Raw genomic sequence first — 24,937 nt, 5'->3', positions numbered from 1 at the left:
ACTCAATGTGTAGTTAAACTCTGGAATTCTTTGTCAAAGAATGTCGTAACAGCAGTTAGCTTAGTGGGGTTTAGAAAAGGTTTGGATAGCTTCCTAAAAGAAAAGTCCATAAGCCATTATTATTATTATTAAAATGGACTTGGGGAAGTATTATTAACATTTGTATAGCGCTACCAGACGCACGCAGCGCTGAACATCCAACATAGAGAGAGACAGTCCCTGCTCAAAAGTAGCATAAAATATATTGTACTGTTTTTGGATCTTGTCAGGTACTTGTGATCTGGATTGACCACCGTTGGAAACAAGATGCTGGGCTTGATGGACCTTTGATCTGTCCCAGTATGGCAATACTTATGTACTTATGCACTTATATAACACAATTAACAAGACACGCATGTTAACTGAAATCCTCCACATCAGAGATGGGAGATGGCTAAGACCCACCTCTGGCCCATCGGACCGGAAGACCTCATGAGTACGCTTTAGGATGCTGCTGATCTCTTCATGAAGTTTTATCAGCTTCTGGCAAACATTTTTGCGGTTCATTGCCTGGTCCTCCTCAAACTCCAGGTCCTTGTACACTCGCTTGCTATCAATGTGCACCAGCAGCAGAGCACTGATCTCCTGTGCCCGTCGAGCAATGGTCAGATTTGCTGTCTTGTACTCATCCACAATCCCCTGCACCTAGGACCCAGAGAGTGTAGGATTCCTATCAATAAAACTACAAGATCAAGCCAAACCTCAGTGTGAGCAAAGAGCATGCAAAATCCCTTCCAGTAAAATTGAAGGATAATGTGACTCTTTAGTGTGAGGAAAGGACAACTCAGAGATAACAAAAAATCTATTTAAATTAGAGTGCAGAATCTCCTTCAGTTAAGACACAGGATAACAATGAATCCTCAGAGTAAGAAAAAAGACTCTTACCTTGCTAGCATATAGCCGGCATTCAGCGATGAATTCCTTGGATTTTCCTTTTGAGGACCAATGAAGCTTTGTCAGGCCAGGTTGGATCTTTTTGTCTAGGAAGCGAATGCGTTCTCGGAACAAGCACCTCTCTTCCATAGTCAGTACTGAAATTATTCTACAGAGACAGTGCAACAAGAGGCAGGGATTTAACCACCTGAAACGGGGTTTTACAAGTAAATCTTACCCACTCACAATTCCCTTCCACTCCCACCCAGCTAAATTAGTATGGGTAACTGTAAAATGCTAAAAACCTACCTTTTAAAATTCTTATTAATGGATAATTAATAATGTAATTTTGTTACTGTTCAATGGTAACAAAATCTGCTATAGACTATTTCACTCCTGTTCATGATCTACTCTACTTGGTACCTAAAGTTATTTATTCATTCATATATGTCTTCCTATTTCAAGCTTGAAATTGTAATATTTATCTATCATTGTGTTACTTCAGCTGAATGTATGTCACACTGAACTCGTGCCTGTACGAGATAATGTGAGAAATAAATGGCAATAAATACATAAAATAGCTCCACATACAAATTTAGCTAGGTATAAAAGGGCCAGGGGCAATGTGTTCCTGGAGAAGCTTCTTAAATTTACCTGTTTAACACTATATCCAGAGCTAGCTGGCTACAACTGGCTGGACAAATCTAGGAATTACAACAGCAGGCTTAAAGTTTGTCCATTCACCTCTCAGTTGACCACCCAGGTCCCTACAATCAAAACATGTGTCTCTTTCTCCGAAGGCCCTCAAGCTTGCACAAAGCAGAAGGAGATACAATCTGTCTTTGGGGTCCATTTACACATTTCTGTCCTGGGTTCTAGTATATGTAAGACTGGTCCTGCCTGATCCCCCTTCCTTCCAACACCAGATCTTCGGCTTTTATCTTCTTCCCATCTAATATCCAGAATTTAAAAAGTGTTCTTATAAAACGTTCCTTCCTTCCATGCACTATTTATGAAAACTGTCTCCCCATGTATTCCTTCCCTTCCACCTACCACTAAAAGTTGTTCCACTCCTGACCCTAAGCTTCTCAAACTCTGAAAGGCACTCCAAACTAGAGTCACAGGAGGACTCTCTTCCCTCCTGCAAGTACCGTGTTTCCCCAAAAATAAGACACTGTCTTATATAAATTTTTGCTCTCCAAGACGCGCTAGGTCTTATTTTCAGGGGATGTCTTATTTTTCGGGGAAACATCGGAGTCGCCCCACCACCCACCCTCTGTCGCTCCCGGAAGTTGGAACTAACCTTAAACGCCTCCTTTCACCAAGTTCGCACTCGCAGCAAGCAGCAGCAGCAGCAAGGCAGACCTCTCCTTCCTTCCGTGCCCTGCCCTCGCAGACGTTACGTTACGTCAGGCGAGGGCGGGACACGGAAGGAAGGAGTGGCCTGCCCTGCTGCTGCTGCGAGTGCGAACTTGGTGAAAGGAGGCGTTTAAGGTTAGTTCCAACTTCCGGGAGCAACGGAGGGGGGGGGGCGGAGGGGGGGCCCAGCGACCTCGGGTGGGGGGGGGCGGCGGCCTCGTCCGACTCTGGCAGCGGCCTTGTCCGGCTCTCGGCGGCCCTGCTTTAAAAGAAAAAAAAAAACTTTGCTAGGTCTTACTTTTGGGGGAGGCCTTATATTTTACAATTGCAGCAAGACCTCTACTAGGCCTTATTTTCGGGGGATGTTCTATTTTCGGGGAAACACGGTATGGCATTGCTGTTAATCAGAGCAGACAGTGACATCAGGCTAGCAACTGGAGGTGCCATTCCAGGCTAAGATTGTTTGATATTAGGAGCCAGGAAGCATAAGGGAAAATGATTTTTAGGGAAAGGAAGGGTTAATATTAGGCACTGGGAGGGAGGGGGATTATGACTAGCATTGATTTTCTCCATGAACAGCTGGGATCCATGCAGCCGCACAGATGGTGATTTCATTGTCAAGTTGGGGACAGTTACCAAAATTTAACTGGCTCAATATTTAAAACAATTTAAAGGGCCATGAGAGGCTCCTGGCTGTTTAATACCTTAGCAAGTTTTAAATTATTGAAAAACTCAAAAATACTAAGATGGAGACAGCAGTCCAGCAGTAAGAGGGGTGTATCCAGTCTTTTGAATTGAGTGTCATATGTATGATTATCTCCCAGTTGGTCAGCGGTTATATGTGTGTGCCCAATGCAAAGAGCTCCTAGCTCTCAGAGAATGGGTCCATTCTCTTGAGGCTAGAGTAGCAGACTTGGTAGAGCTGAGGAAGATACTGAGGTACATAGAGGAGATCTACAGGGACATTGTAGAGAAGTTCCACCTCCAGTCTGGCAGCTCCTAGAAGGAAAGCATCACCCTGGTGAAGTAGGAAGTACTCCTGTAGCCAGGACCAGACCACCAGGGAGTGCAATATCCTCTCACACTGAGGATATGTCTCCAAGAACAACTGCCCAGGCGAGAATGGTTAGGATTGCTGTGGTAGTTGGTGATTCGATCACTAGGCATGTAGATAGCTGGGTGGCTGGTGGACATGAGCATTGCCTGGTCACTTGCCTGCCTGGTGCGAAGGTGGCGGACCTCACCCGTCACCTAGACAGGATCTTAGATAGTGCTGGGGAGGAGCCAGCTGTCTTATTTATTTATTTATAGCATTTATATCCCACATATTCCCACGATGGGCAGGCCCAATGTGGCTTACATGTGGGTACCAATGACATAGAAAAGGGTGTGAGGGAGGTTCTGGAAGCCAAATTTAGGTTCTTAGGTAGAAAGCTGAAGTCCAGATCCTCCAGGGTAGCATTTTCAGAGATGCTCCTCGTTTCACGCGCAGGACCCAAAAGGCAGGCAGAGCTCCGAAGATTCAATGTGTGGTTGAGATGATGGTGCAGGGATGAGGGATTTAGATTTGTTAGGAACAGGGCGACATTCTGGGAAAGGGGGAGACTGTTCCAAAATGATGGGCTCCACCTTAATCGGGATGGAACCAGGCTGCTAATGCTAAATTTTAAAATGGAGATAGAGCAGCTTTTAAACTTGAATGATGGTGGAGGTGATGGTGATGGTTTCAATTTTTAAGACAATAAACAATTTTCAGTTTGTTGACTCTGCTATCTGGACTGATAAAGAATGCCGGTGGTTTGGGTGTTGGGTCTGTGAGTGCTTTCTGGGACCTGTGGGACCACTGGGAGTGTGACCTCCAGTAACCTAGAAATCACTGGGGATAATTTGAGAGCGGGAGACTAACCCAGAGGCAGTTGTGACCCAGTCGGTGGGAGGAGGGTGCTGGTGTAGAGCACAAGTGGCAGGTGCAGGTGGACCCCAGCTGTGCTGGGGATAGACCCTTTAAATGGACACGGAGTAGCCCCAGGTGGGTGGCTAGGCGTTTCGTGACAAGTGTATTGTTAAAGAAGAACTGCAGTTACCTCAGAATATGTGATCTTCTCTGGGAAAACAAGACTAATGTCTGGTGACTTTAGTCATGTTTTCCCAGAAACAGTCACATATAATCAGTGCATAATGTTAAAGGAAATCTACCCTTTCCCCATGAGCAAACAGGAGACAGCCTTCCTCACCTGTTATAGTCCCGGACCAGCAGCAGCACGTTCTCCCTCAAGATCCGCAGATCCTCCTTCCGCCGGTAGATATCTGTCACAAAGTGTGGGATCTCAAAGAGCAGCCGCTCCCAGTAGTGAATTTCTGCAAACATTTTTAGCAAAGTCCTAGCAAGGGAATTACAAACAGGAGATAACTGAGATACACTGCCAGGAAAATTAGAAAAGGAAATATTAGCTCTTACCTGAAAATTTTCTGTCCTCTAGTCCAACCAGATTAGCCCAGAACTTGTGGTTTATATCTGTCAACCAGAAGATGGAGACAGAGACCAATGAGCTACGAGCTTTGCACTATACAAGGCTCTGTGCAGTCCCAGCTCACCAGTATTTCTGGAACAAAGCAAATGTAGATTGACCTAACAAAATCTTGGAAAACTAAAAATTCAGAAGAATCCAGCCAAAAGAAACAACTTGAAAAATACTGAGAAGCTTTCTGGTCTACTAGAGTGGCTAAACCAGGTAAAAGGAAAACAGTTACAAAAATAGCAAAAATTAAACTTTATTTGACTACAGGGTTGGCTTCTGGACTGGTCTGGTTGGACTCATGGGAGGAAAATTAACAGGCAAGACCAAATTTTTCCTTGCTTTTTGTCCTAACCAAACCAATCCAGAACTTGTGGGATGTAGCAAAGCAATCCTTTCTTAAGGCGGGAAGAAGACACTTCCACTAACAGCACTCCAACTCCAAAGACAGCTTGCAAATCTAGCCCATAAAACTTAGAAAACAAATGCAAAGAGGACCAGATAGCTGCTCTACAAATTTCTCCTGGAGAAACTAAATGAGATTCAGCTTCAAAGTTGTCCTAAATTCACCCAGTTAGCTATGTGGGTGCCCCCACTGAATACTGCCGGCTCCTTCCCAACTCTGCCTCCTGTACTATCCCTGACCTGCTCACTTTCCACATGGCCAGTCAGAGCTGATATTCAGTGGCACTGCCCAGTTAAGTGCCGCTGAATATCAGTGGTTGGGTGGCTATGAGTGATATAAGTTGTCAGGATATTCTCCTGCCCACTTAAAGTGCTTTGAATATACAGTGATACCTCGGTTTTCATCGATAATCCGTCCGAAAACAATCGGCGAAATCCGAAACCGACGAAAACCGAGGCAATTATTTCCTGAGCAGGAGAATGCATGGGTCGCCCTTTGTTTTCACAAAATTAGCAGTGAGGTCATGTGGGCACGCCGGCGAAATCCGAGGCAACCAACAAAATCTGAGACAAATGTTTTGCGGAAAAAATCGACAAAAACCGAAACCGACGATAACCGAAGCCAACGAAAACCGAGGTATTACTGTAGGGTGAACTGTTTAAAAACGCGGCCACTGGCTGATCTGCAAGGCTTCATTCTGTTTCTGTCAGTCTGACGTCCTGCACGTTGTACGTGCAGGATGTCAGACTCACAGAAACAGAACGAAGCCTTGCGCCGGAAGAAGAGGACCTCGGCTGGCGGGGGCTTGGGGTACCCTGTCAGCAAAGGTAGGTGACGGCGATGGCGGGGGAGGGTTGGCAGCAGGAGGGGGGGGGGGTCGAGAGTGTCGTCGACAGGGGGGTCCAGGGCCAAATCTACGGGGGCCCAGGCCCCTGTGGCCCCACGTAGCTACACCACTGAACTAAAGACATGGAACACTTCCTCAAAATGATGCTAATCTGCATAACCCTTGCATTTCAAATATGACCTCTCAATGTCCAGGCCTTAAGACAAAAGGAAGATGGGCTGTCCAAGATTACCGGACCCTGATGGAGGAAACCTCTCTTCTGAGGCAATGTCAGAGCAGTCCCTATCTGCAATTGAATCAGATCTGCATACCAAAAATGCCTTGGCCAGTCCAGTGCTACAAGAATTACCAGTCTGGGATGAATTGGTACTTTGTGCAAGAGACAGCCCAACAGTGGCCATGGAGAAAAAACATACAAAACAGTAGGGGTGGGCTGTCATTTCATATTCTCACAAGTGGGTGACGTTGATCCGCGTCACGTTGTCCAGCATTTTGTCAAAGGTAAAAAGAGAGCTTTGTGGAGCGCAAGCCGCACTCCACCACGCATGCGCGAGTGCCTTCCTGTCCGTCTCCTCAGTTTAATACTAAAGCTAAAACTAACCAAGGAGACAACTCCAAGGAGAGGTGGGAGGGATTGTGAGAAGATGAAGATTGCTGTCCTTGGAGAATATCTGCTACAGGTAAGTATTTTCACTTTCTCTCTGAGGATAAGCAGGCTTCTATCTTCTCACAAGTGGGGAATCCCTAGCATTCAGGCTCACTGAAAACAACAAACATTGGTCAATTGGGCCTCGCAATGGTGAGAACATAACACAGCTTAACCTGAAACTATATACAATCTGAATGAGTGCAGCCTGGAACAGAATAAAATGGGCCTAGGAGGGTGGAGTTGGATTCTAGACCCCGAACAGATTCTGCAACACTGTCTGCATGAACTGACTGTCACATCGGGCATCCTGCTCAAGGCAGTAGTGTGATGTGACTGTGTGGACTGAAGACCACGTCGCAGCCTTGCAAATTTCTTCAATGGAACGTGACCTCAAGTGGGCTACCGACGCAGCCATGGCTCTGACATTATGAGCAGTGACACGATCCTCCAAGGTCAGACCAGACTAGGCATAAGTGAAGGAAATGCAATCTGCCAGCCAAATTGAAATGGTGCATTTCCTGATGGCAACCCTCATCCTGTTGGGATCAAAAGAAACAAAAACCTGAGCGAACTGTCTGTGGGGACTTGTCTGCTCCAAGTAGTAGACCAATGCTCTCTTGCAATCCAAGGTGTGCAAGCTGCTTTCACCAGGATGGGCATGAGGTCGGGGAAAGAATGTTGGCAAGACAATCGACAGGTTCAGATGGAACTCCGATACCACCTTCAGAAGGAACATAGGGTGAGTGCGGAGGACTACTCTGTTGTGATGAAACTTAGTATAAAGTGTATCCACTACTAAGGTCTAAAGCTCACTGACCCTAAGAGCTGAAGTAACAGCCACCAAGAAAACAACCTTCCAGTTCAAGTACTTCAGATGGCAGGAACTCAGTGGATCAAAAGGAGGTTTCATCAGCTGGGTGAGAATGATGTTGAGATCCCATGACACTGGTGGAGGTTTGACAGGGGACTTTGACAAAAGCAAACCTCTCATAGTAACATATAGTAAAGACAGCAGATACGGTCCATCCAGTCTGCCTAACAAGAAGCGAACAACTAAAGGCTGTCCAGAGATGGGCTTACCTTCTACACTCTGTAATAAAGAAAATGTTCTCCTCAATGTGGAAGCTCAAACGACTAAAACCTTTCGAAACCTAATACAATCAATGGTCCTAAGTCATGCAGATTATTGCAACGGAATCTACGCTGGATGCAAAGAACAACTCACAAAAAAACTCCAGACCGCCCAAAATACAGCAGCCAGATTGATATTCAGCAAAACACGATTCAAAAGTGCCAAACCCCTTCAAGAAAAGCTGCACTGGCTCCCAATCAAAGAACGGATCATCTTCAAAATCTGCACTCTAGTCCACAAAATTATATACAGTGTAGTCCCAGGATACATGCTAGACCTTATAGATCTACCAGTAAGAAACAGAGTCTTATCATCAAGATCATACCTTAACCTTCACTACCCAAACTGCAAGGGACTGAAATACAAAACAACTTACGCATCCGGCTTCTCCTACATAAGCGCACAACTATGGAATGGCCTCCAAAAGTGGTGAAAACAATCCATGATCACCTGAAGTTCAGGAAATCACTAAAAACCAACCTCTTCAAAAAGGCCTACCCCAACAACCCAACGTAAACCTCGTCACCCAGGAACATAACATTACTAATTATCGTACTGGACATCATGTAATCTTCATCCTTTCCGATCCTCCACATATACCTCATTCGATCACTATACAACCTTGTATTTGTTATCAACCGACTGGGCAAGTGCCTTTGATGGTACTATGTAAGCCACACTAAGCCTGCAAATAGGTGGGAAAATGTGGGGTACAAATGCAGCAAATAAATAAATAAATGATAAGAACTAATTGCACTAAGGTGAACTCCTACAGAGTTGGTCTTGAGAACAGACTCTGAAAAGTGTAGCAGGTAATCAAGCAGGGTCTGTGTAGGACAAGCAAGGGGATCTAAGGCCTTGCTCTCGTACCAGACGGCAAACCTCCTCCATTTAAAAGAGTAACACCTCTTGATAGGAAACTACTTGAAGTTGCAGAATTAGAAACTGAAGGAGCAGAAGAAACCAGTTTATTCAACTTATTTCCAGAGAGACTTTGAAGAAGATATTTTTGACTAACTTCCAGTGTTACCTCGACTTGCAAAGTCCAGTAGAACTTTTCTGTTTGGCTCCACAGAGGGTACACCTCTTCAACAATTCTGAAGGAGCCTCCATTAACACTCAAAATACTTCTGTTCAAAATTAATAAACACCTCAATGTCAGGTAAGAACAAAAAAACCTGAGGAACTTTGCCTTGAAAACAATGCATCACCACTCCTGGTAACGGAAAAACCAAAGGCAGGAGAGAAAATCAGTTCAGCAGCTGAGCCATAGTGCTTGCAGTACCAAAAAAGTAAGGCAGGAAAACTTGGTCAAGGCTGCACTATAGTGCCAAAAAAAATAAATTGTGGCTCCCCACCAACCAGCTTGTAAATTAAATAAGTTGCACTGCATAGAAAAACACGACTCTATGCAGCACAAATTTTGCCTCCAAGTAATCAGAAATAAAAGTGCCACTTTCAATGCAAATTACTTGGTGAGGCACCAGTCAAGATAGGAGCTTCCTCCCGAAAATTCCTCTCTGAGCTGTTTTTTTTTTGTTCTCTCAATATGAGATCAGTCAACCCAAAACAACAGACCTGGACTCCTCCAAGGTATTCCCTAAGGAGTAGTAAGGCTAGATAGCTCTCCAACTGCTATGCTCAACTCAGTGACCAGTTGACCATTTGGGCACAGAAGCTACCTCTCCAAATCAGTTCAAAGCTGCACTGAATGTTCACCATCTGCTGGAGACAGAGAATAGAGTTGAGCTGGCACTGCAAGAAGCCTTTTATAGTGCAGTGCTCACAGCTCATTGGCCTCTGTCTCCATCTTCTGGTTGATGAACATAACCTACAAGTTCTGGACTGGTCTAGTTAGGATGAAAAACAATAACAGTTACAATATGCAAAACAGAAGAAAAAACAGGTAGAGATACAAGTATTTATACAGGTATTGCTGTGTTCAAAGTTTCAGTTAGCATGCTGATGGGAAAATATGGTGCTAACTGCTTTTCCTGGCTGCTTCTTTTCATCATCCTCACTACCACCATGGCTAATAGTAAAGGTATGCCAGTGATAATTCCTTCCCTTAGGAGCCATCAGTAGGAAACAGATTTCTTCCCTTTCTACTGGCTATAATAAGACAGACTGCTGTCTTCCTCAAAGACAAGCCACACTTGTTCTACTTAGTAAATTTATTCTGATTCCAGTATGGTATCACTGGACAAAAATTGCAAGGGTTGTTTTTGACAATTGCTTTCCCTTTTGCCCTTGCCTGCTTGTTTCTATTGTTACCCGCTTTGTTACCTGGGCGTCTAAATGGCAGATGACGTTTAATGTGAGCAAGTGCAAAGTGATGCAAGTGGGAAAGAGGAACCCGAATTATAGCTATGTCATGCAAGGTTCCATGTTAGGAGTCACGGAACAAGAAAGGGATCTAGGTGTCGTCGTTGATGATATGTTGAAACCTTCTGCTCAGTGTGCTGCTGCGGCTAAGAAAGCAAATAGAATGTTAGGTATTATTAGGAAAGGAATGGAAAACAAAAATGAGGACGTTATAATACCTTTGTATAGCTCCATGGTGCGACCGCAGCTCGAATATTGTGTTCAATTCTGGTCGCCGCATCTCAAAAAAGATATAGTGGAATTAGAAAAGGTGCAGAGAAGGGTGACGAAAATGATAAAGAGGATGGGACGACTTCCCTATGAGGAAAGGCTAAAGCGGCTAGGGCTCTTCAGCTTGGAGAAAAGGCGGCTGAGGGGAGATATGATAGAGGTCTATAAAATAATGATTGGAGTTGAACGGGTAGATGTGAAGCGTCTGTTCACGCTTTCCAAAAATACTAGAACTAGGGGGCATGCGATGAAGCTACAATGTAGTAAATTTAAAATGAATCAGAGAACATATTTCTTCATTCAATGTGTAATTAAACTCTGGAATTCGTTGCCGGAGAATGTGGTAAAGGCTGTTAGCTTAGCAGAGTTTAAAAAAGGTTTGGGCAGCTTCCTAAAGGAAAAGTCCATAGACCGTTATTAAATGGACTTGGGGAAAATTCACTATTTCTGAGATAAGCAGTATAAAATGTTTTGTACATTTTTGGGTTCTTGCCAGGTATTTGTGACATGGATTGGCCACTGTTGGAAACAGGATGCTGGACTCGATGGACCTTTGGTCTTTCCCAGTATGGCAATACTTATGTAGGATATACATTTTTTGAAATACTGATTAAAAAGAGCAGGATGGTACCTTACAGCTTAGCATCCAGGGTGGTTTCCTGATCGTCTACCCCCCTGTGAAAGCCCTGTTGGTGCCATCCATCACCTACTTGTCGAAGTTGACATCAAGCATGCCAGCTTTCACAGGGTTGCGAGCAATAAGTGGGATGTCCAACAGCTTCATTGCATCCTTGTCCACCGTCTGTGTCCATTCAGTAAAAAGTTTCCTCACCAACTCGTCCAACACCTGTGCCAATTGCTGGTAGTTCTCCACACTTTCGTCCCCTGTACCAATGCGGGGCAGGAAGTATGCAAAAGTCAGACTCTATGTGGGGGGAGGGGGGGAAGAAGAAAAAAAGAGAAAGGAACAAGCTACTTTATCTTTTACTTTTTAATAAACATTTCTTAAGGTAACCATTTGGGACTAGGAGGGGAAAGCAGAACTGCAAATCTCACAAAACTTTAAAGATGAAAATTTTATCATACAACTCAGTAGACTTGACTCACAGTGTCCAGGTGTACATGTACATTTTTGCCTATCCTTGACAAAACTACAAAGGGGAATGGTTAAAAATATAATTGAGTCAGTAAAAATAAATAAAATGGTGTGTGAAATACACAACTCTACCATGAGAGTTTGGGTCTGGCAGTTTCTAAGGAAGGCAATTTTCAAACATTTTTCCATGGGTAACCCACAAAAGCCCTGGTGAAAACTGTCTTCTTTCTAATCCCTCATTTTGAAAGTCCCACATATACTTTCAGTGGGTACACTGTTTCAAATCAATGATCTTACAGTTCCCATATGGGGTTTAAAAAGTACCCTCTTTGTATTTTAACTGCCTGCTGCAATATTTTTAAGCACTGAAATATACACCAGCTGAAGAAACCTTTTCACTGAAAAACAAATTATTTAAGGGATAGGGGTTGTATCCCAAGCATTGATATCAAACCCTAATGTCCCTTTTCCTGCTTTGAAGATGCTTGGTTTGGCAGTCTTTCCAGTAAACTTACCTCTATAGGCCTTTCGATGCGACGGCGCATGGCACGCACCCAATGTCCCTGCCCAGCAAAGCGGCATATGTGGGAAGGCAGACGGGGCTGCTTCTTGCTCAGCAACTTATTAACCTGTGCAAGCTCATCATTTAGGAGGTTGTAGATAGACACTGTTTTCTTATCAAATGTGCGCTTGATGGCCTATGAAAGTAGGACAGAATTATAACATTACATTCAGCAAGAGGAAAGATCCATGCGTGACAAGAAAAATGACAGCACAGACTATACCATTGAGTCTTTCAGTCCTAGAAGTGGTAGGACCTGTATTCCTAGGTCTATCCCCTAAGCACTCCTACCTTAGAAGTGATGAGTTCTGTGTCCCTCTGTCCTTCCCTTGAACCATTTAGGTCTTGGATAGAATGGACTTTGTATCCCTGGGCATATTCCCTGCATCTTCCAGTCCTAAAGGAACCAGGCTCTGTTTCTCTGGCTCCCTATCCATTTCCGCATACAGTTCAAACTCCTCTTATTGACTTACAAGTGCATTCACTCTGCAGCTCCTCAGTACCTCTCCACTCTTATCTCTCCCTGCACTCCTCCCCAGGAACTTCGGTCACTGGGTAAATCTCTGTTATCTCTCTTATCTGCACCCTTCTCCTTCACCACTAACTCCAGACTCTCTTCCTTTTATCTTGCTGCATCAAATGCCTGGAATAGACTTCCTGAGCCAGTGCATCAAGCTCCATCTCAGGCCGTCTTCAAATCTAGGCTTAAAGCCCACCTTTTTGATGCTGCTTTTAACTCCTAACCCTTACTCACTTGTCCAGTACCCATGCTTTATCATCTTCACCTTAGTAATTCCCTTATCTCTTATTTGTCCTGTTTGTTTGACCTAATTAGATTGTAAGTTCTATTGAGCAGGGACTGTCTTTTTATGTTCAAGTGTATAGCGCTGCGTAAGTCTAGTAGCACTATAGAAATGATAAGTAGTAGTAGCCTAACTTTGTTGTCCAGTCCTAGAAGTGACATGTTCTGTATGCCTGTGTCCATCCCTTGAACCTTGTAACATAGTAACATAGTAGGTGATGGCAGAAAAAGACCTGTACGGTTCATCCAGTCTACCCAACAAGATAAACTCATATGCGCTACTTTATATGTATACTTAACCTTGATTTGTATCTACCATTTTCACGGCACATAGAAGTCTGCCCAGTACTAGCTCCGCCTCCCAACCACCGGTGCTGCCACCCAATTCTGCTAAGCTTCTGAGGATCCATTCCTTCTGAGCAGGAATCCTTTATGTTTATCCCATGCATTTTTGAATTCCGTTACCATTTTCATCTCCACCACCTCCCACGGGAGGGCATTCCAAGTATCCACCACTCTCTCAGTGAAAAAATACTTCCTGACATTTTTCTCGAGTCTGCCCCCCTTCAACCTCATTTCATGTCCTCTAGTTCTACCGCTTTCCCATCTCTGGAACAGGTTCATTTGCGGATTAATACCTTTCAAATATTTGAACGTCTGTATCATATCACCCCTGTTTCTCCTTTCCTCCAGAGTATACATGTTTAGTTCAGCAAGTCTCTCCTCATACGTCTTGTACGCAAATCCCATACCATTCTCGTAGCTTTTCTTTGCACTGCTTCCATTTTTTTTAACATCCTTCACAAGATACGGCCTCCAAAACTGAACACAATACTCCAGGTGGGGCCTCACCAACGTCTTATACAGGAGTATTAAAACCTCTTTTCTTCTGCTGGTCACACCTCTCTCTATTCAGCCTAGCAATCTTCTAGCTACGGCTACCGCTTTGTCACACTGTTTCGTTGTCTTCAGATCCTCAGATACTTTCACCCCAAGATCCCTCTCCCCGTCTGTACATATCACACTCTCAACGCCTAACACATACTTCTACCGTTGATTTCTACTCCCTAAGTGCGTCACTTTGCATTTCTTCGCATTGAATTTTAATTGCCAAACATTAGACCATTCTTCCAGCTTCTGCAGATCTTTTTTCATGTTTTCCACTCCCTCCGGGGTGTCCACTCTGTTACAAATCTTGGTGTCATCCACAAAAAGGCAAACTTTACCTTCTAACCCTTCGGCAATGTCACTCACAAATATATTGAACAGAATCAGCCCCAGCACCAATCCTTGAGGCACTCCACTACCCACCTTTCCCTCATCCGAGTGAATTCCATTTACCACCACCCTCTGGTGTCTGTCCATCAACCAGTTCCTAATCCAGTTCACCACATCGGGTCCTATCTTCAGCCTGTCAAGTTTATTCAAGAGCCTCCTGTGGGGAACCGTGTCAAAAGCTTTGCTGAAATTTAAGTAGATTACATTTATAGCACGTTCCTGAGTCAATTCTCCGGTCACCCAAAGAATTCAATGAGATTCGTTTGGCACGATTTACCTTTGGTAAAACCATGTTGTCTCAGATCTTGCAACTTATTGGTTTCCAGGAAATTCACTATCCTTTCCTTCAGCATCGCTTCCATTACTTTTCCAATAACCGAAGTGAGGCTTACCGGCCTGTAGTTTCCAGCTTCTTCCCTATCACCACTTTTGTGAAGAGGGACCACATCTGCTGTTCTCCAATCCCACGGAACCTCTCCCAACTCCAAGGATTTATTAAACAAATCTTTAAGAGGACCCGTCAGAACCCCTCTGAGCTCCCTCAATATCCTGGGGTGGATCCCATCCGGTCCACCTTTAGATGTTCACGTTGTTAATACACACTTGCTTCCGTGAATGGTGCTATATTCGCTCCATTCTCATAAGTACTTTTGCTACTCAATCATGGTCCTTCTCCAGGATTTTCTTCAGTGAAAACAGAACAAAAGTATTTGTTTAGCAAATTTGCTTTTCCTTCATCATTATCCACATAGCGGTTTGCAGCATCTTTCTGTCTCACAATTCCATTTTTAGTCTTCCTCCTTTCACTAATATACCTGAAGAAATTTTTGTCACTCCTCTTTACATTTCTAGCCATTTGTTCTTCCGCTTGCTCTTTCGCCAGACGTATCTCTCTCTTGGCTTCTTTCAGTTTCATCCGTTATTCCTCTCCATGTTCCTCTTCTTGAGGTTTTCTGTATTTCATGAACGGCAACTCTTTAGCCTTTATTTTCTCAGCCACTTGCTTGGAGAACCATATCGGTTTCCTTTTTCTCTTGCTTTTATTTATTCTCTTTACATAAAGGTTTGTGGCCATATTTATAGCTTCTTTCAGCCTGGACCACTGCCCTTCCATTTCTCGTATGTTCCCCCAGCCCATCAGCTCCTTCCTCAGGTATTCCCCCATTTTACTAAAGTCAGCATGCTTGAAATCCAGGACTTTTTTTAAGTGGCTGCCCCCAACTTCAGCTGTTATATCAAACCAAACTGTTTGATGGTCACTGCTGCCCAGGTGGGCACCCACTTGGACATTTCTATCTACTTATCATTTATATAGCGCTACAGGCATACGCAGCGCTGTACACCATACACAGAAGACAGTCCCAGCTCAAAGAGCTTACAATCTTGAGCCATGTCTTTGTGATTGCAACAACGTCTAAGTCTGCCTCTAACATTAGGGCTTGCAGGTCATGACCTTTGTTGCTTAGACTGCGAGCATTTGTGGTCATCGCTTTCCATCTACATTTCAGTGGCTATGGATTTGAATTTTGGATTTAAATTACTTGGCATTTCCAAATCCAAGCTCATGGCTGGTAAGTCATTTTTCCAGAGGGCTTACAATCTAAGTTTGTACCTGATGCATTGGAGGTTATCTCACTTGCACCACATTCAGAAGAAACTCTAAACACTAAGCTACTCCTCCAAAATGGTTTATGGTTTATTTCATTTCATATACCACTCTTCCTTTAGGTGATAACAGAGTGGTGCACAATAAAATCAAAATTAAAAATGAAAGAAAAGAATGCAATGCCGTGACAGGAAAGCACACACAGAAGAGGAACAATGTAGGATTAGATATGGTAAGGAGAATCAATTAAACAGAGAGAGGACAAAACAGTTGATAGTAAGACAAAAAGAATCTAAGAGTCAGGGTGAAAGATTTGCAGAAGTCAATGAATCCCAAAGGGTGCCGACCTGCCGAACTGTAAATTAAAGGCTTTCTCAAATAAATAGGATTTCAAGGAGGATCTCAATTTTTGATAAGAGGGTTCAAATCTTAAACACTGAGGAAGAGAAGTCCATAAGAAAGGGGAAGTGCAGAAGAAAGCTTGAGTGCTTATCTTTGGTAATGAGTACGATGTACCGATGGAATATGAAGGCATAGATCATTGATGGAAGGGAGAAAGCTAGATGATGAGTAAAGTTAAATCAACAAAGTCAGACAGGAGAGGGTATTAGTATGGATAGCCCTATGAGTGAACATAAGAATCTTAAAGTGGATGTGGAAACCAATGGGTAGCCAGTGCTGTTGAATGAGTAAGGAAATAATTTGATCAAATCTGCTGGCATTCAAGAGAACAAACATCAGTATTCTGCATAGTTTAAAGATGGCGAGTCAGATGTTGTGGGAGACCAGAATAAATTATATTTACAATAGTCTAATCGTGGTATCAAAAGAGCTTAGAAAATAGTCTTCTGAGAGATAAGATCAAGGAATGGATAGACAATTTGAAATTGCTGAGAGAAATGAAACATGCTTTAGCCATGCAATGTGTTGACTGAATGATAATTCCTGATCAAGGATGATGCCAAGATATTTAAAGTGTGTAACCAGAGTGATAGGGTTACCATGCAGCGTGGGGAGTGTAATTACCTGTAATCCAGCAGGCAATGATTTTAGAAGGATTCAGAATGGGCTTTTTTTTTTAAGCCAAGATGCAATCATAGTAAGTGAAGTACTGAGTTTACACAAATCAGGGGAAAAGGGATTGACACGATGAAGAAGCAAGATATCATCTGCATAATAGAACACCTGCAATTCAGAATCCTGTATGATGGTAGTCAGAGGGCTTGGGAAGATATTGAAGAGCTAGGGAGCCAAAACAGAGCCTTGAGGACTCCACAGGGAACAAAGCGTATTCTGGAAGGCAAAGTTAAGTGGGAGATGTTGAAGTGTGATCAAATAGAAATGATTTAAACCAAGAAAGCAATATACCGGGGATTCCTGGATAATGAAATGGAGCTCACTGAGGAGTGCAGCAAGGATGGTTTCATAGCTATGACCTGTATGAAAGCCTAATTGATGGCGGTGCAAAATGTTATTATGATCTGTTCTGTGCCCTTTTTCTGATCCTGAAGGCCCAGAATTTTGGTCCTTGTACTCATTCTTTGAGCTATTCAGTCCTAGAAGCTTTATTTGTCGGTTGCATTACTCTGGACACAATTGGGCCTACAGAAAGAATGGGAAGATTGGGCTAGCACAAACACAGGGGTAAACCTCTGTCAATCAGTCTCCACCTGCTGGTAGGCGGGCACAACCCAACAGTCCAATCCTGGTCCGGTCCGGAGGGATGCTAAGGAAGCAGGAATTGCTTCTTCTACAGAAATACACTGGGTCATTTTTTGGAAACTTCCATCTCTGGAATCCCCATGCTACTCTGGCCCATTTTCAAATGTGATATATCTTTTCATTAATTCTTCCCGTTACCAAATTTGGCCTGTTTCCTTAAATTTTCAGGATTATTTTGCCCCCAGTCAGACAAACATATTCTGAACCCCTTATGTATATTTTCTTTCCAACATCTGATAGGTTGGAAAGACTAAAACAAATGAGTACACAATGCGTATTAACAGGAATATCTATATCATCATTTAATACTCTGTAGCCATATGCATGGACTTTTAGTTGAATAACAAGCCAATCTTCAAAAATGATGTATATGAGAATCTTGTATTTGAAAACTGGCTGGCTTTGTGCAGGATGGAAAGCAAGCAGATAGACTGTTAGTTGTGCACCTTATGACAACATTTAGACTTGCCCATTAAATTTCTTTCTTTGAGTCTGGTGGGAGCAAAAAGGAATAAAAATTTACTCAGTATGAACACCCCATGATCACTCATATTCTTGCTTTTGACCCATCTCCTTCTACTACGGAAAAATAATTGCTTATATGTGATTTCTTCTAATCCTCCCCTTAAATTCTTAACGTTTCCCTTTTGGACTTCCACTTTCACTTATATGTCTAAAGAAAGTTCTCCATAGACAAGCAGGATCATAATAGCTACACATGTGGGTGACATCACCACCAGATGGATCCAAGTCAAACATATGCCAAAGCTCCCAAAGTGCAATTTCCCTCTGAATGTGACAGTTACTTTTCAACCGCTAAAGCAGTTAGCCAAGTTTTTCCTGTGTGGCACATCCATTATTCATCATGCCTAATATTAACTTTAATTTAATACAAGATCATCGCAATATGGGGAAAAACCTAGGCTTCAAGCGGAGTACTTCCTGTAAAAACAAAATGTCCATAATAAATATGCATTCTCTTTGCATTTCATTTTTTTGTGTAACCCTCTAGGACTACCCTCACCTCACTGAAAGAGGGCTGCTACCTATAAAATGTACATAAATGTAAAATGTATAAAGAGTTAAAAAAGAAAGAAAGAAAGTGAAGTAGTCAGCACCTCTCTTGTTGCTAAGTGATGAAAAACATCTAAGAGCTCTACTCCCTGCTCCGTGTCCTCGACAGTCTCAAATGCAGATGTGATTAGATTTTGCATCATCACCTCCAGGTCCTTAACACCAGCTCGGAACCTGAGGAGAAAAACATACAAGACCTCAGAAAGCTACATTTATATTTCTCAAACGTCCCAGAAAGACCACAGTCTATCTGACTTTATTATGTTTTCAAGCCAAAAAATGAACTCAAATTTACAGCTTCTTCAATGTGGGAAATGACATGTCAAGAAACAAAACACAAAATCCACAGGAAACATACAGCAAAAACGGGCATTGTGGCAACAGGAGATCAGCCTGGCATCAGGATCAAAGGATCCCAGTATTGGACAGTACAACAAAATGTGATGAGTGTAAAGGAAGGTAAGTCAGTCTCCGGCATTTCCTTGTGTACCAGAGTCAGTCTAACAAGAGAAGAACTGGATTAATCTAAAATATTTGGTCTGGATTCTCCCAGTCAGGAAGGTCCTGTGACATAGGTGTGGAGGAGTGCAGTGGGTTTCAGACCTGAGGAATTGAGTCCAATTCCCACTGCAGTTCCTTGTGACCCACTAGCGACAGAAAACATACCCGCATATAGTAAACGTAAACCACTTTGGCTGAACCCACAGAAAGGTAATATATCAAATCCATGACCAAAATCGACATAACCCTCCATTGCCCTTGGATGGAGGAGTAGCCTAATGGTTACTGCAGTGGGTTGAGAACCTGGGGAACTGGTTTCAAAATCCCACTGCAGCCTACTGGTTAGTACAGTGGGTTAAGATCCTGGTGAACTGGGTTCAATTCCCACCACAGCTCCTTGTGACCCTGGGAAAGAAAGTCATTTAACCCTCCATTACCCCTGGTACAAATAACCTTAGATTGTGGGATCATTAGGGACAGAAAGTACCTGACAAAATAGTATATACGTAAACTGTTTTGAGTATATCAAGTGTGGACTAAACAAACAAACATAAGATGCCAGCATGGTGAGACATCAGAGTTGATGGGCACCATATACCTGTTATAGTCATCATGCCATGACGTGTTCTTCACATCTAGGATGCTTTTTTTCACAACCTTAAGGATCTGTAAATTTTTCTGAAAGGTTTCCTCTATCTCCAGGAGATTCTGTGTGATCTGAGGTCCACGATGCCCGAGAAAGCATGGCAGCGGGGTCTTCTCACCATCCTCCCACCGTCCAAAGTGCTCCTGGCACTCACACACCTGTGGGTATTCACAAATAGTAAATCTTCTCTTTTTTATCTGCCTTTACACATTCCTTTCTCTGAGACTAGAAGGACCATTATACATAAAAGGCTGAAATTATTTTACAGAAGACCCTGCCAAACATAGAGCCTTTTGCATAATACCTATAAGGAAGCGTAAGAGTGTATTTGCCGGCAAATATAGCAGGTGCAGCCATTTTACAAATACACATGTTTGTTGATTTTATTCTTTTTGTAATTCTGTAACCTGTTCTGGGCATTATCAGGAGAACAGGCTAAATAAGGAATTAAATAAAATAAACATGGGAAAGATGAGCAGCATAAATACATGGCAGCTTCCACGTGGAAATGGAAGCAGTGCCGTTTCCATATGTAGTTGGCCCGATTTATAAACCTGTATATCTCAATGCCACAAATTGAATAATGAGGCCAGAGGGTTTTTTCTTTTTTTTTTTTGGGGGGGGGGGGGGGGGGAAGAGACAGAAATATACAATGGGGGATTAAGAAGAATTACTCTCTTAATCACTCATGGAAAGGCCTGGGCAAAATGAGCAGTTTTAAAATCTGTGTGTGCCTCTGAGCACATGCAAAACCTGATGGTGAAATGTATTCCCTATGCAAGATGGGGAATGTTTGACTCACACATGCCATGCCCAAGCTACACCTCTTGAAATCTATGTTCTGGTGATCCCTATATGCTTTCTGAAATGACCATTTACATGCATATGCAATCTACAAAACTTACATTGTGAGCCCCCTAGGGACAGAGAAAGTACCTGTATATAATCTGTACAGCACTGTGTACATCTAGTAGCGCTATAGAAATGATTTATTTATTTATTTATTTGTTACATTTGTTACCCCGCACTTTCCCACTCACAGCAGGTTCAATGCGGCTTACATAGTAGCAGGATTACAAAGTAAAGTGTAGAGAGTACAGGCTAAGCTTAGCAGAGTAAAGGAGATGCAGAGTAATGGAGATGTGTAGGTAGGTAATAATATGAGGAGAAGGGGTAAGGTGGTAGGAGGAGGTGCTAGTTTTAGGCTAGATAGAGATAATCAGGGGATAGGATCAGGGTAATCATAGTGAAAATTGGAGGAGACGTGGTCTGAGTCATTGCCGTCGTTGCAGGATCAGGTAATGAATAGATGGATTCGTAGAGTTAGGACGTGGCGTATAGATAAGCTTCCTTGAATAGATGGGTTTTCAGAGATTTTCTGAAGGGTAGGTACATAGAGATGTTTTAAAACTAGTAACATGGCCATGGGTGGGTCCGGGTGGTTCAGGCCCACCCAGTAGCGGAACACATTCTTAGTGTGGCTTACACAGATCCCCAAGCCCTGCCAGTTAAAGATGTCCTTCACTGGATACCCCCAAGTCTTGTTAACACTGAGGAGGTCGGCGGTGGGCTTCCATCCGCTGACACCTGACCCCCTGCGCATGCTCATTTTATGCGCATAAATTGATAATGTGCTGGGGATACAGGCATCGGCAGATGGAAGTACGCAACTGACTTCCCCAATGTCACAAAGGCTGAGAGATTTCAGTGGAGGACATCTTCAGCTGGTGGGGCTTGGGGATTCCCATCAGCCAAGGTATTTTTATCGCTGGGGATGGTGAGGGGGGGGGGGGGGGGGGGGGGAATATGTAGGTCCATAGAAGCCTATGTGTGTGCAGTGCTTCACTAAGTGAACACACATCCTACCTCAAGGAGATCTCTACAGCGTTGTATAAAAGCATCTGTTTGAGCAAAGATACTAGTTTCATCGAGGATCCAAACTTTGTCAGAAAACCTGCCAATGCAGAGAACAGTTAATAATGTTAATAGGTATATTGTTCTAAAATTCAATAAAAAAAGATTGAACATAAAAAGAATATTGTCAATGTACACGGTGCCAGTTTTTGAGAGATTATCAAATGAAATTTGAGTAAAAGGTCTAGTGAAAACCATATGGTGAGCTGGAGGCAGCAGCTCTTGGTCAGATTAAAGGATGCCCCTTTTAGAGTAAAGAAAGTTGCCGGCATTACAGTTAATGGGTCCCACCTTTGATGCAGACGTGCTGCTTGAATATACTGCTCCTTCCATGCCTGGCAGCATGCGATGCAGTCATGCAAGACCTGCCGACTAGAGAGCACGTAGCCATCAAAAATCCTGTCCAGAGATATCTCCCGGCAACACAGACGGATCAACTCGTTGCTTATCTGCAAACAGCAGAGACAGGACACCTTCAAAAAATGCCCAGGATTACAATGAATCCTCAATGTGAGAAAAGATAGTAGGAATCAATTTCCATATGCAGCAAAGTTGCTTACCTGTAAAAGGGTTCTCCATAGACAGCATCATAAATCATTCAAGTGGATGACATCATCCACAGAGTGCAAAACAACCCTGAGTGGGCAATATTCAGCAGGACAGTAAACACAAATATATATGCACATATCTTATGTGTATATTCAGCTTTTTATCCATATTCATTTAGGACTATTATTTCTACATTAAGATTTATACACATAAATTATCTAAATAACAGCTGAATATCACTGCTATCCAGATAACTCCTAGTTCTGCCCCTGCAAGCCTCTAATCCTGCTACACTTTATGGAGATAATTTTATAAGGGGATGCAAATGTGTTAAGGCTGTTTTAAAAAGACAAACAGGGACCTATTTTAAAATGTTAGCATAATTACTAGGCACATAAATTTATATCAGCCCGGGAACTGGTGTAAATGTCCACACCAATATTTTTCAACTATGTGAATAAATGAAAGTATTTTAAAATCTATCAAGTCGATATTCAAAGCAATTTAACCAGCTAGAAATGGCTCCTGGTGGGTTAAATCACTTCCTCTGGGTTAATCGCTCATTTTCAGCAGCACTTCACTGGTTAGTGTCGGGTTGGTATTAGACATGGTGGGGCCCAGGACATAAATTAAGGAGGGGGCCCCTGATCCCCCTCCCCCTAATCTCCCCACCTGCAATCCTACTACGCAGTCCGAGCATCTCTTTCCCTTCTCCCCACCACAGTCAGTCTCCTTCTTCCCCTCACCGGTGCGGAAGCCATCTTCACAAGCTGCCTCCAGCTGCCCCAAAGCTTTCCTTCTCTGCCATGATCTGCCCAGGCGGAAACAGGAAATTGCGACAGAGGGGGCAGATCGTGGCAGAGAGGGAAAGCTTTGAGGCAGCTTGTGAAGATGGCTGTCACGCTGAAATACATTTTTAAAGAAGATTGGGAAGGGAGGAGGAGACGGACTGTGGTGGGGAGAAGGGGAACAGTGCCTGGACCGCAGGGTCCCTGAATCTGTGGGGCCCAGGGTAGCTGCCCTGTTTCCCCCCCCCCCCCCCCCCCCCCATACCAGCCCTGGTTAGTGCCTATCTTAGAAATGACTATTTTGGGGGCTGCGGGAAAAAGGGTCCTGTGGTAGTGGCAGAGGCCATTTTTCCCCACACGCCAGGGCCCTTTTTCTGCAGCTAGTAAAAGCCCCCCCAAAATAGCCATGCGGTAAGATAACTTTTACTGCGTGGCCATGTGGCAGGGAGCACTTACAGTAAGGGCTCCTGCTGTAACCCAGCAGTAACCGGGCATCGATTACCGCCAGGTTAGCACCGCACTTGAACAACGATTTTTTTCCGGCATGCCAGAAATGACACACACTCAAGCCGGAACTACCCCTGGCGGCCGCGTTGGGCTGGTAGTAGTTCCAATTTAGCGTGCGGTAAGCCTGCATCAGGCTTACCGACTCTTTGTAAAAGGGCCTCTCAACCGGACAAGGTAACCACATAAATAGAACCTCATAAAGTCAGCCCTTTGTTTATGCTGTGCCCCACAGCTGGTTGAGTGCTGAACATTGCACTTAAATGGCTATGCGTTTGCTCAATGCCGAAGCCCAGGCATGGCCAGGCACTGAATTTCCAGGGATAGCGCTACTGGCTGAATATTGACTCTATGCACCACGCTCCACCCAAACTCCACCCCGGTGCATGTCCACAAGGAAAGCATGTGTCATTTCAAAGAATGGACTATTTTACATGAGGGAATTTACATGCATAAGTGGGGGTAATTCTATGCAAATGGATGCTGATGTTTTAGTTATTTATGCGCATATATAAACTGCATATGTGTAAAATAACAATATTCTGTCTATGTGCTAGTCTGCAAGTACGTGTCTAGATGTGATGGTACAGATTTTAAAGGTGGGTGTTCACATAGGTTGAGTCTGGGTGAAGCATGGGTGGGGGCACAAAGTTACACATGCAAATTAGAGAAGACTATAATTTATGCAAATTCTTTGGAAATCTATGTTCAAACATTTAAACTAGCTCTATGGCTAAGTTAAGGGATCACACCTAAAATATATGCTGGATTTGACCTGTATTAGGTGGGGTAATTATATAAAATATATTTGGGGTTTTTTTGGTGGGTCCAAGTTGGGACCAGTATTCAGTGAGGGACGGGAGGTCATTGGCAACATTTTTCCACACTCTCCACACTCCATTGACACACAGTAACCGAAGGTTCGCCTAGGGCATCCAGTACCCTTGCCCTGGCCCCATGTAGGCAAATAGATCTAATTGGACAGAGTTTTAAAAGATCAAACCTTCCATTAAGAAACAGGAACTGGGGGTGGGAGTGCAGATCCAGAATCCCAACAGGAAGACACACAACCCTTGACCCAAGAGAATCCCCTGCAGAAGACTGTCTTCATCCTGCTTTATGAAAGAATTAACCCCATCTACAGCAAGTTAAGGATCGTTCAAGAAAATGGTAAAAAGCAGAAAATATCACAAAATTATTTTTCTTCTCAGCGAATGGTAAAATTTTCCTGGAACAAGTTACGCTTTGAGAATCTTTGGGCATTGGCTTAAAATAGATTTTACAATTGTATAAAGTTTCTCTGTTCCATACATGGGGATGGGGTCAATTTGAAAAAAAGAGAAGGGGCCTCATAAGTGGTTAAAATAGCCCTGCATCAAAACCTAGTCCATTAAAACAGAATAATAACAGTATAACTTCAGAATGAGAGAAAAGTGCTCAATTTCTTTCAATAAATCAACCAAATAACAGATCGTCAGT

General features: G+C 43.3%; 1 protein-coding gene across 1 annotated transcript in view; it reads right to left on the bottom strand.

Moving 5' to 3' along the window:
• Window positions 1-24,937, bottom strand: part of DNAH2 (dynein axonemal heavy chain 2) — a 218,871-nt gene that overhangs the window by 160,108 nt on the left and 33,826 nt on the right. Inside the window, exons 8-16 of the mRNA XM_030186429.1 lie at window positions 21,909-22,066; window positions 21,570-21,657; window positions 19,656-19,861; window positions 18,601-18,730; window positions 12,028-12,210; window positions 11,127-11,341; window positions 4,506-4,652; window positions 925-1,081; window positions 445-684 (exon numbers count right to left, since the gene is read on the bottom strand). Of these exons, the coding sequence (XP_030042289.1) occupies window positions 445-684; window positions 925-1,081; window positions 4,506-4,652; window positions 11,127-11,341; window positions 12,028-12,210; window positions 18,601-18,730; window positions 19,656-19,861; window positions 21,570-21,657; window positions 21,909-22,066 (1,524 nt within the window). The remainder of the gene's footprint in view (window positions 1-444; window positions 685-924; window positions 1,082-4,505; window positions 4,653-11,126; window positions 11,342-12,027; window positions 12,211-18,600; window positions 18,731-19,655; window positions 19,862-21,569; window positions 21,658-21,908; window positions 22,067-24,937) is intronic.

The sequence above is a fragment of the Microcaecilia unicolor genome, chromosome 14 (assembly GCF_901765095.1).
Source record: "Microcaecilia unicolor chromosome 14, aMicUni1.1, whole genome shotgun sequence".
Taxonomy (NCBI): Eukaryota; Metazoa; Chordata; class Amphibia; order Gymnophiona; family Siphonopidae; genus Microcaecilia; species Microcaecilia unicolor.
Note: the sequence above shows the minus strand (reverse complement) of the source record. Positions and strands in the feature narration are given on the sequence as shown.